The following is a 12,543-nucleotide window of genomic DNA, read 5'->3' on the forward strand; positions in this document are numbered from 1 at the left end:
GTTTTAGCCACGAGAGACACGTGACTCCTAATACAACTTTAAATAAAATGATTGGCAATAAGCAGGGCTATCTGAATCGGCTCATTAATCACATTTTAATATTAAAAGTGTGCAAAACAATCAAAGACCGCAGAGAAAGCAAAGTTATTAATTTTTTTTTCTCTGATAGGCACTGTAAGGGTGATCAAGGTCGAGGTGACATTTTACCGCAAGTTCATTTATTCTTAGACTTTTATAACGTTGGTTTTATCATGTATATGATTCTTTTCTCCTTCTTTCGATTGTTTTAATAGTATATTTTCTGTCTTGTTTATCTTTACCTTGATTGTGAGATAACTTTTACATATCGGCAGTATATTACGTGGAAGTTTCATTGCTTTACCTGTACATGCTAAACCACCACGTGCTAGTCTATATCCTCTATTACACCCACAAGCATAATGTCCACGATTGCCAGGAATACAAACTTGTTCGCATCTACTTTTCAGACATGGGTAATAGATTTTAACGGCTAAAAGAAATGTATAAAACAATCTATAAACATGGATTTATTGAGATTCTTTTTGTGTAGTAAGTAAAGTCATTGGTTTCCTAACTGACACTATAATTTACTCACCAGGGAGTCTGAAAAAAAACTGATATCATTTAAATACCGATCCATAGTACGTTCAGACACAGCAAATTATGGATGTGATTTATCGTGCAAAAAAGCTGGAACAAGCGGTGGTTTCTATATACAATATTTTTTTTTAAATTATACATGTACAGATCTGTATTTTTTTAACCATAAAAACTTATCCAAAGAATGATAATGCTTGCGAATAAAGATTGTCCCGCTGCTCGTGGTAAGTTAAATTTTCTTTGGGCAAGTAAAAGTTGCATCCAGTTTGCCCTAAGAAAAAAAAACAATTTTGCATTTTTTATTAGGTGTATTTATTAGCTGAAGGACAAACTGTAAAATATAATTTTATAATTGGGCAAATGAAATTTTCATCAACTTGCCCTGACGAACAAGGTTGACAAAAAGTAACCATCATGCAGTCCCTGTCCTGACAAAGTGTCCATTTCTTACACAATCTTTATATTTTTTATCTCAAAATTGCCAAAACCGACTGACAAAAACAGACTAGTCTAAATTGTGGTCCGTAACTGTTTTTAAACTAAAAGTTAAAGTAAATTTGGTGGGTTTTATACATGCATGAATCACGTTCTGCTGCTACATGATTAGAAATGAAGCAACAGACAAACGACAAACATAGAAAACGTTACAGAATGCCCATAGCGGTGTATTACAGCAGTTACTGTTTCCATTTTGTATTTATCTTTTCTTCTAGTCTATCGGAAGCGTTGTCATCAGACGATTCGAAAAATTGACTGAAATTACATTGTTAAGAAGATTTAGAATACCCTAGACTACAAACTCAATACTTAAATAAAATCTTCAGTCTCAAATGTAGATTAAAATAAAACTATCAGAGATCAGCAGAATTTATTCTCGGTACTAAGGCCAGGATTGTTACTAAATTTCTAGAGGAATGCATTAGTAATATATAGAAAAAAGTATTTGTAAAACTGTCACCTTTCCTGCACTTAGGTGTAATAGGCGCCCACCATCTGTAACTTCTACAGAACATATACCTATGGTCTTCACTGACCAATTCAAATCCGTTATCACAAGTATAGTTCACTATCAGTGACCAGAGACGGCGGGCTTCGTTGAACAAGTAACTGTTTCGAGTTGTGGCATTGCTGACAGCAGGTGGCGAAATGACGCGATATGAACATGTGTCGTCACTGCTCCGCAAAGCGCTTTCGAAGTCCAGCGAGGGCTCGGTGTCGTTTCTCATAACTATTTTACCTTTAGAACTTCTGCTTACTGAAGCTGCTGCAAAAAATATTATATAATAAGGAAATGATATATGAAAAAAAAGAAATATATTTTAATGGAAAATTTTGCATGTTGACCTAGTTCAACGATTACTTCAAAACAAATAAAAAAGAGAAAAACCGACACAATATGCATGTGTTTTTATTGATACGTGCTCATTTTCATAGCTACGAAGTGAAGTGACAGCTTCTACACAATGAATATGTTGTACCTAAATTGTGTACAATTGCGCATTTCTTTTGTGCCAAAAAAGCTTATAGTACATTTGCGCCATAGCTTGAAATGATACTTTAATAATAGTAATCTTAGTAACCTTTTACATTCGGATTCATTTACAACAAACATTAAACAAGAGGCTCCAAGGAGCCTGAAACGCTCACCTAGTTAAATTTTGCTTTCAAGGGAAATAATTTAACGATATTGTCCAACAATTTGGACGCAAGAAGACTTTGGTAGGACTTATCATATGGATCATTTCAGCAATTGAAAGTTTCTTTCTCTCTATCATAGTTTTCATGATATTGGCTGAAAACTGTAAAAAAAAAAGGAAATATTCAGACCAAGTTTGATTCTAATTGGTCAAGCAATGTCAGAGAAGATTTTGATGGAAATAACATTAAAAATAGCAAACAACGTCGAAAAAGGGCAATAACTGCAACATGGCTTAATGGATTAAAAAGAAAATTTGACCACAGACAGATCTCATCATACTAAAGACTTTTACCTAGTCAGAATTTAGCTTAACGGTTGTGGAGATATATGCGAAACTACTCTTTGACCCCTATGTTTTATTTTTAATAACGGCGGCCATGTTTTTCGACAGATCAAAACTCCCCACAGTAGTTCTATGCAAAATACCCCAGGGAACATTCATACCAAGTTTGGTTCCAATTGGTGAAGTAGTGTCAGAGGAGAAGAGTTTTGAAAAATTATTAACGTCGACGACGACGACATTTTTGGCTCATCTGAACGTATGCCATGTGAGTTATTGCTATCGCTTGGCGTCCGTCGTCGTTGTCGGTCGTCGTCTTTAACAATTCTTCAAACATTCTCCTCTGAAACTACTAATGGATTTGGATGAAATTTAATATGATTGTTCCATAGAGTATCCTGCTCAAAATGACCGTTTGGATTTTTGATCTTTCAAAAAAAAATGGCAACCTTTACTTAAAATAGAACATAGGGGTCATACAGCAGATTTTTTTTATATATCTCCAAAACCGTTAGGTTTAACCAAATTCTGTTGGCCATGATGAGATCTATTTGTGATGTAATTTTTGTGAAAATCTATCGACCATTATTGTTATTGCCCTTTTTGGATATTTTTTGCTGTTTTTGATGTTACTACTTTCAAAATTCTTTTCCTCAGAAACTATTTTACAGAATTAAATGAAGGTTGATATAACTGGTTTTTTTTCAGGATATCCTACACAAAATCACCGTTTGGATTTATGATCGGTAAAAAACATGACCGCTATTACTAAAATAGAACATAGGGGTCAGACAGCAGTTTTTTTCATATATCTCCAAAACCATTAGGTTTAACCAATTTCTGACAAAGGGTAAATGTGTTCACCATGATGAGATATATCTGTGATGTAATTTTATTGAAAATCTGTTGACCCATGTAATTACCCCTTTTTTTCCTCACCTGGCCTAAATGCAATGTGAATTAATGCCATCACTATGTGTCCGTAACCAAAGTTTGCATGAATGTTCCTCAGGGTATTTTAAACAATCCTTGTGTGTGGATTTTTGATCTGGCAAAAACATGGCCACCATTACTAAAATAGACCATAGAGGTCAAATTGTAGAATTATGCAAATGACTCAAAAACAGTTTGGTTAAGCTAAACTCTGGTAGGGGTCAAATTGTTCAGCATGACGGGATGGACCTATGCCGACATTTTCTGGGAGATCTGTTGACAAATGAATGAGTTATGGGCTATGAAATGGATTTTTTCCCCGAATTTTACATTTCCAACTTTTAAAATCATCTCCTCTGAACTTCTGGATGGATTAAAACAAAACTTTGCATGAATATTATGTAGAATAAGTTTAGCAATCTATGCGTGTGAATTTTTTGATCTTGTGAAAAACATGACCACCGTTTCTAAAAATAGACCATAGGGGTCAATTTTCAGAATTATGCAAATAACTAAAAAATGGTTGGGTTTAGCTCAAATCTGGAAGGGATTAAAATTGTTCAGCATGATGGGATTACCTACATGTACGTGAATGCCGAAATTTTCAAAAGCATCCGTTGACAAATGAATGAGTTATGGGTTCTGAAATGGATTTTTATTTAAATCTCCTCTTAGACAACTTGTAGGATGGATTGTCGCCAAATATTGCATGAATGTTTGTTAGGATATCCTTAATTTTTTACCTGTCGAAAACAAGGCCACCACTACTAAATTGACGACTTGTTGAAATAACTTTAAAACCAAAGCGTTTAGCCTAATTTTGTTAGGGGGAAATTGATCGGCATGTTGAGACCGACCTATACTGAAATTTTCATAAAGATCTGTTGCCCAATGTTGGAGTTATTGCCCTTGAAGAGAAAAAAAATGACAATTAAAGAGATTTACTTTATAATATGAAAACCGGGTGGATCACTAAGACGCTTTGTATCGATTAAATGATTCTTGTGACAATAGTACGGTAAGGTCAAGAGTCCAACTTTAGAAAGCTATAAAGACTGTTTTTGACCAGGTGAGGGATTCGGGCTCTCTAGGGTCTCTAGTATTTTTTTCATCACAGTTTTCAACCAATATCTTGAAAACTATAAGAGAGAGAAAGAATATTTCAATTGCTGAAATGATCCTTATGATAAGTACAACCGATGTCTTCTTGAGTCAAAATTTTTGGACAACTCCTTGATAAAATTATTGCCCTTGAAAGACAAAATTTAACCAGGTAAGCGATTCGGGCTCCTGGGAGCCTCTTGTTTATGTTTTTTTGCTGTGCTGTTTTTAATGTTATAACTTTCAAAAATATTCCCTTTAGAAACTACTATACAGAGTTCAATGTAAGTTGGTATTACTATTTTTAGGATATCCTGAACAAAATGACCGTTTGGATTTTTCATAGATCATAGGGGTCATACAGCAGATTTTTGCATATATGTCCAAAACCGTTAGGTTAAACCAAATTCGGATATTGGGTAAATGTGTTCAGTATGATGAGATCTATCTGTTGTCAAATATTGGTGAAAATCTGTTAATCCATGTTGGAGTCATTGCCCTTTTTTATGTTTTTTTTTTACTGTTTTTGATGTTAGTACTTTCAAAAAGCTTCTCCTCAGAATCTACTGTAAACAATTGAATGAAATTTGGTATTACTGTTTGTGTATCCTGCACAAAATGACCGTTTGGATTTTTGATTGATAAAAAACATGGCCGCTGTTACTAAAAATAGAACAACGGGGTTGAAATACAGTTTTTTTTGCAAATAACTCAAAAACCGTTCAATTTAGCGATATTGTTCGCCATCAGAAGACGGACTTTCGCCGAAATTTTCAAAATGATTTGTTGCCTGTGAGGATTTATGGCCCTTGAAACAGATATTTGTCGTTTTAGTGTCTACAACCCTCTGAAACAAAAAAAACATTAATAAAAATTGGCATAATTTTGTTAGGGTTTCCTTCATAAACTGATCGTTTAGATTTTTTCATCAGTAAAAAAATATGGCCGTCGTTACTAAAAATAAAACATAGGGGTCAAAATGCTTTTTTGCTATTTTTCCTCAACAATAGAAGAATAATGAAAATGAGTGCTACCCATAAGATAAATATGATACTCTGAGTTGACAGCCAGTATCAAAATTATTTTTTTAGACGGCCATTTTCAAAATGGCTGCCATCTAACAACCATTTTTACCAGTTGCTCAGATTCCATCTTAAAGGAAACTAGGTGTTTAAGTTGAACGTTGGTGACAAAAGATCGTTCTGGGCGGCCATTTTCTCTTTATTTTAATACTTGCTTTGTTTGTCTACCGCGTTTGTCTACCCCGGACTTGACTTTTTATAAGCAACTCGGCGGGTGTTTCTAGAAAAGAAGAGGACGCTTATCCTACCGGTGCACCTGGTCCATGCTCCCAGTTTTTAGTGGAGTCCGAGTTGCTCATTTACTTGTGTTACTTTGTATGTATGATTTTAGTTACTTTATGTTCTTTGTTGTGTATGTCCGTTTTCCATGTCTGGTCTTTGTCCCTGGATTACATTCTTTTGATTACCGCTATAACCTTGGTTCCTTTGATTACTCTTTGATTTTGAACAACGATAATGAGTTAATATAATAAACATGGTCTCCTGATATTAACGGTGATGATAAAAATTATGGATAGCCATGGTTTAAAATCATTTCATGTTCTTTTTCAGCAAATATATACTGGGCCTATGCCCCCTCAGACCAGGTGGAATAATTGGGCATAGTAGAGGCTGGCCGTATGGGGGATCCGTGCCCAATTTTGTTTCCAGAGGTTCTAAAAACACTTTGGAGGCATTCCCAACATTTTATAGTGCCTTAGGTACTCTTTTGAACTTATAGCATTCATCAATATATGGTCTTTTTAGGAATGATTTTGTCAAACATGATAACAAAGCATGATACCTTTACTTACTTATTTAATAGGGTATGATTTGTCAGGCTCTAATTTAACATGGATTAAAAATCAAGAGAAGAAACTATTTGAACTGTGAATACTGACGCTGGCACTAAAATGCATCACAAAAAGTGATATCGAAAACCATACAAAAAAAAACGATATGAAAAAAACACGAATTTTTAACAAAATAATAACAGCAAAGTGAACACATGTTGAGTCTACTATGTGGTATGATACCACTATGTATATATTACCAAACAAGTTGAAAGCAGATATCAACTTTAACTTTAGTTGCTTATAAAAGAATTTTACATGGAATTATTTTAAAATTAACTTATACATACCAACACACAAGGGAATGTATCCACTCCACCTGTTTCCAAGACAATACAACGTGTCACTACGACCCATAAGATAGTGACCTCTCATACAATAAAATTTGGCTATGGAATTGTTTCTTTCCATTTTAACAAACCCACGCGACGGTGCTTCTGGTGTTGGGCAGTTATAGGCTGAAATCAAAATAAACTGAATGGTTTATGTTTCATTTTTGCTTTGCTTTGCTTTTGTTTTTTTATTTATTTTGTTTGTTGGGTCGTTTATTATTTCAATATCTGTGTTTTGTTTCTATACCTTAAATTACATTTTTATGGAACCCTATAGTTACTCCCGTAGTGGTACCAAAATCAAAAGATCTTCTGGAAACCCTAAATTCAAGATTATTATCTGAATACAATAGCATTAAAACCTGTGATCTTTCAACCCTGTATGCTTCTATTAGAAATCCCAATACCAGGGGCGGGTCCAGGTAAGGGCGTAATGGGCGTACGCCCCCCCTTTAAAAAAAAAAAAAAAAAAAAAAAACTATCGTTATAATCTGCTAGTATTGTATTGAATGATGGCAATTTATCATATTCATTAATTAAACACATACTCTGATTTCTTTTTATACTGATTCCCCAATTTGATGGGTCATCATCAACCGTAAAATTTCGTTTCTCGGAGTCCGGCGTGTTCGACTCTGCGATTAGTATCCATTGTTGTTGATGTGATAAAGAATTCGCAAAGATGTCGATGTCAAAAACAAAACGTCAAAAGACCTTAAAATCGTATCAAGGTGTCTTGGACACCTTTTTTAAACAACCAAAACGGTAAGTAAATCAGTATAGGCTAAAAACCACTAATTCCACTTCCCATAGGCTTCTATGCTAATTTCACAATATTCAATGGCTTCTCTGGACTTTACCTTAACTTTAACCTGCAGAGGACTATATATCAGCATGATTCTACATATGTCAGCTCACAATCCTCAGAATGGCATGTGGGGTTAGCAGACTTGCAGTGCAGTACTGGTCACCGGAAGTGAAGGGTCTATAAATAGCATGGGAAATCCAAGTGTTTTCACAAGATAGGGGTATATTTAAAAATCATTATGGAGATTAGGCTTCACATCACAAGAAGCAAAATGCACCTATAAAATGTACAGAAATGTTTTTCCTTTCAGAAACTGTTTCAATTTTTTAAATAAGATGAGAACTTTTTTCACAGCACTATGAGGAACAGGGGTAATTTCTGCGTAGGACTATTTTTGCGTACGTTCCAAATGCTCATTGGTTGAATTGGTGGTCTGTAACCTATAATACATGAATTTTGGTTGTTTTGTGTGACACTAACTCATCCCTTAAGTTGATCAAGAATGATTTGAGAAGCACCATGAAGGAGGATCGCCTAAATGCTCTGCTTCTTTTGTATATTCACAGAGACATTAAACTTGATTTTGATAAAATTATTGACGATTACGCCATGAGAAATCCACGTAAAATGGTTCTTATGAATCCACTCTAGTAATTGAAAATGAGAGTCCGTCAGTATTTTTCTGTGTTCATTTTAGGTTTTGCGTCAAGGTACATGTATACTAGAAATATGTATATTTCCACATTAAAGCAATACTCAGAACGAAAGAACTTTATTCTTCAGTGTTTATTTGTCTTGTATCATGTGTGTCGTTCAACGAAACCCGAACTTAATCAAAAATAGAGGGATTACTTCATAATTTGATGCTAAATTGTTGAAATTCAGGAGCTCCTGATTTTCCCCATGGACCCTCAACCTTAATCACGCCTCTCGTTCATAAAATCCTGGCCTAGGTATTGAAATGTTAAGTTACTCCTTATACCCTTGAGTTTGGAATTTCTCGTTATTGGTCTACTGCTGTTAAGATCCATCCAATCATTTTAATATACCATAGACAATTAATGGAGAAAACTCGGCATAAAAAATGTCACACCCTGACACTTTAACTATAAAATATACATGCTCCAAGTCAGGAACCGTTACATTAGTGCAATTCTCTATTATTTTATGTTTTTAAGCCAAAAAAGGTCCAAAAATTTTTTCGCCTCGCTTCGCTCGGCGAAATATTTTATTCTACGCCCCCCCTTTCAAATATCCTGGACACGCCCCTGAATACTCAGGTAAAATCCGGACCCAAAATCATTATACATAGTTGTTATTTCTGAAAAGACGGTACAAAATAGTTTTGTCTATACTTTTTGTATTTAATTACTACTTACAATGGACGTTTTGTGAAAATATCTTATAGATTAAAATTGAGCATTCCGAGTTACAAAATGATCTGAACATTTACCATTCAAAGAAAGGTGGTCACGTATGTTGAAGCTAATATAAAAATAGGCATCTCTTCTGTAATGCATGTGATTACACCAACATTTATTTTCATGTATACTAGCAATGCAACTAAGATAAACAAGGCTTAGGGGAGGATTGGGGCGCACACAAACATGTTTAACCCCGCCACATACTTTATGTGCCTGTCCCAAGTCAGGGAGCTGTAGTCGAGTGGTCGTCGTTGTTTTTTTTATGTTAAATGTTATTCGTTTTACCTTTTTTCTGTAGATGAGATAGATTTTCGTCTTTTATGAACAGTTTTACTTCATTTATTTTGGGGCCTTTTACAGCTTTCTTTATGGTGTGGGTTTTGCCCTCATTGAAGACCCTCTGGTGACCTGTAAAGCTTGGCTTTTGGTGGATGACTGTCGCATTGGCTCACCATACCTTATCGTATTTTCTTTGCGAAGAGCTCAGTGATAATCGAACTATACGTTTTGTTTTATTTGTCTTTAAATTGTAATTTTTATTACTTGTTGTATTGCTCTAGCTACTTTGCAATAATTATTCCTTTAGTTCATACATTAATTGTTTTTAACATGTCAAACAAATGTCATATTCGATAAAATTGCCTGTTAAGTCGGATTTAGTTCTGTCACACTGTGCTTTGATTTACCTAAACACCATGGTGGGTCTATTGTCCATTTTCCCTCAGACAGAAGACAAGCTCCGAACCCCTCTCCATGCATGTGATAGCTCTCGTCACAGAAGTATTCCACCAATAGGTTGTCTCCATAAACACTTACATGGCCGTTGATCGGAGCAGTAGGTGATGTACATGGTTGTTCTAGGCCATCTGAAATGAGAAAATGAAGCTAACTATTGTTACTCTTACTGAGTTAAAATAATGATGCATGCATTCTACTATAGACTAGTACAACTTAAAACACCTACTTTGCGCCTGCTTTAATTAAAAGTTCCCTCAAACACTTTCGAATTACATACGTCGTGTTCCAGAACCCTGCACATATATATAGGACGCCGCTTCGTGACGCGCCGCTTCGTGACGCCCCGCTTCGCCCATACGGCCAGCCTGTACTATCTAGATGTTGTTGGTATTTTGTTTTTTAATGGTGAATATATACAGTAAATGTGTTTTTTTTAATTTCGTTCCACTATAATGGCCCACGAAAACGATATCTTTGTCATCATTGGCTTAATTCTGTGTTGTGTTGAGCCATTGACAAGACGACTAAAGTGGACCCTAGAACTATATCGCAAGTAAACCGTAGGGACTTTAAATTTTCTTTTTTAGCTTCTGTGAGTAGTAGCATAGGGTTGTTCAAAGAAACGCATCGATTTGCCTATCTGTACTTACACATGGCTGTACACGATTGTCACCAACATACCTGGCTGTGAACTTATCCGTCTTAAAATTGTCACGAGCATAAACATCGCCAATTTTTCATACGTGTTCACCATTTTAACGATGTAACATATAGATTGTAGTAGTGTATTTATATACCGTTTCCGCCGTTCAAGTGCCATTCATAAAATTATTTTCTGTACTATAAATTTTCCTGTAATGACTAATCCGATTATAAGATACTAATGAAGTAATTCATATTACATGTACATGTATACTGTTTTCTGCTCTTATGTAAATTATATGTGGTCAATTCAATTCCTATACGACGAGGAATGAATATCATTATTGACTAACGTTCGAATATTAGCCTAAATGTGACCAAAACTGCCAATACAATACAAAATACAAAAGTGCGCCAATACGGGATTTAGCCGTCCAAAACGTCATATTGGCCTGGTTAAAATCCATATTTGCCTATGACATATTTAACTTGTTAGTCAATAAAAGCATAATGATTTCTCAATAAGGTTGGAGCCTTCCCGTAATACTTCTCAAATATATCTCGTTCTTCATATGCAATGTAAAACCTATAGTAAAATGTAAAATTTACCTATAAGCTTCCCGATGTTTTGTCTTTGTCTTTGTTTTGTTTTGTTCGTTTCGGCAACAGTATGTTAGTTTAAAGAAACAGTACAATCTGTGTAAGACGAGCATTCCTGATGAATATGTTTTTACATTGCAGTAGCGTTTACATTGTTTGGCGTTCTTTTTGCTCCTTCTGTCATTTCTGACCAGTATCGTTCCAAAAATGTATGCGTGTAATTGTCTTGCAAGTTTCATAAAACCATACCGGACCGTCATGCCTGGGTTTAAAAAAATCTCATATTGAGGATTTCCTCAAGCCTTTCCTCCACTAAAATTTCAACTAATGATCAGCTTGCATGAAATTTAAAATTTTAGGAAAAACTCAACGATGAGGAAAATCTCATTTTGATTTTTTTTTTATGAAACTGGGCCTTTCTAATGATTATATACAACTCCCCTTCTAATCGTTAAGGTAAACAGTTTGCAGTTAAACAGGTCGTCACCATAAAACTCGTGGATCGATCGTTACGGCGTGTCCATCTGCACCATGAAAATTGATTCGTTCAATCATAGTTTTCCTTTCCTCTTTCGTCTACCCTGGTCTAGACATTTTTATGAGTAACTCGGCGGGTGTTTCTAGAAAAGGAGAGGACGCTTATCCTGCTGGTGCACCTCGCCCATGCTCCCAGTTTTTAGTGGAGTCCCTTGCTCATTTACTTTTGTTACTTTGTATGTATTGTTTTGTTTATGTTCTTTGTTACGTGTGTCTGTTTTCCATGTCTGGTCTTTGTCCCTGGATTACATTCTTTTGATTTCCGCTAGAATCTTGGTTTCCTGTTTGCCATTATCTACTTAATTTTCGTTATTTGACTGAACTATTGCTTGCATCATCAGTGGTGGATCTAGAGATTATGAAAGCTAGGTTGTATTTTTTGTTAAAATGCACGAAATTAACAAAATAAAAAAAATGGTTCAACTCCCAGAACCCCCATGGAACCGCCACCCTATTATAACATGCAGCATGTAGATACTCAGAAAGGGAGCCGAAAACTACTTTGGTATAGGCAGGGAAGTATTATAGTTATGAATACTATACTCGTGTAGCCCATTGTGGGTCCTTAATTGGCAATAAAATATATTCTATGTTCTATAATCCCTGGTAGAGGACAATTAAGATTTTTTTTTTAAAGTAGAGCCTACAAGTTTGTAATTTTTTAAATCCTTGCTGTATTTATAGAAATCTGTAAAAAAAACATAATAAAAAAATCAAATATTTTGGGTTAGGAGCAAACAAGAAGGTTTTACCTAGATACAACGTCGGGAATAAAACCTGTTACTTGAAAACTGCATGATTGCATCAATGCCTCCGATGTTTTTTTTCTTTTGTGTAACGAGAAAGAGTTCTGATTGATATATTTTATTATTTATTTCCATTGAAATGCTAAATTTCTTCAAAATACACTGTC

At 35.0% G+C, this 12,543-nt stretch overlaps 1 protein-coding gene across 3 annotated transcripts in view; it reads right to left on the reverse strand.

Annotated features, from left to right (window-relative positions):
- The window catches only part of LOC148604460 (uncharacterized), a 58,122-nt gene extending 47,424 nt beyond the window's left edge, over positions 1 to 10,698 (reverse strand). The window contains exons 1-5 of one of the 3 annotated variants that reach the window (XM_088549970.1): positions 10,533 to 10,698; positions 9,800 to 9,979; positions 6,840 to 7,007; positions 1,580 to 1,882; positions 383 to 511 (exon numbers count right to left, since the gene is read on the reverse strand). In XM_088549970.1, coding sequence (XP_088406096.1) covers positions 383 to 511; positions 1,580 to 1,882; positions 6,840 to 7,007; positions 9,800 to 9,979; positions 10,533 to 10,671 — 919 coding nt within the window. In that variant the 5' untranslated portion in view covers positions 10,672 to 10,698. Of the gene's footprint in view, positions 1 to 382; positions 512 to 1,579; positions 1,886 to 6,839; positions 7,008 to 9,799; positions 9,980 to 10,501 lie in introns of all 3 variants that reach the window. The other 2 variants (XM_088549969.1, XM_088549972.1) reach the window with 2 other exon arrangements.
- Between the last annotated feature and the right edge of the window lie 1,845 nt (positions 10,699 to 12,543).

Source organism: Perna viridis, chromosome 10 (genome assembly GCF_037379345.1).
Source record: "Perna viridis isolate PV_CMFRI_1.1 ecotype Kerala chromosome 10, ASM3737934v1, whole genome shotgun sequence".
In the NCBI taxonomy this organism is placed as follows: Eukaryota; Metazoa; Mollusca; class Bivalvia; order Mytilida; family Mytilidae; genus Perna; species Perna viridis.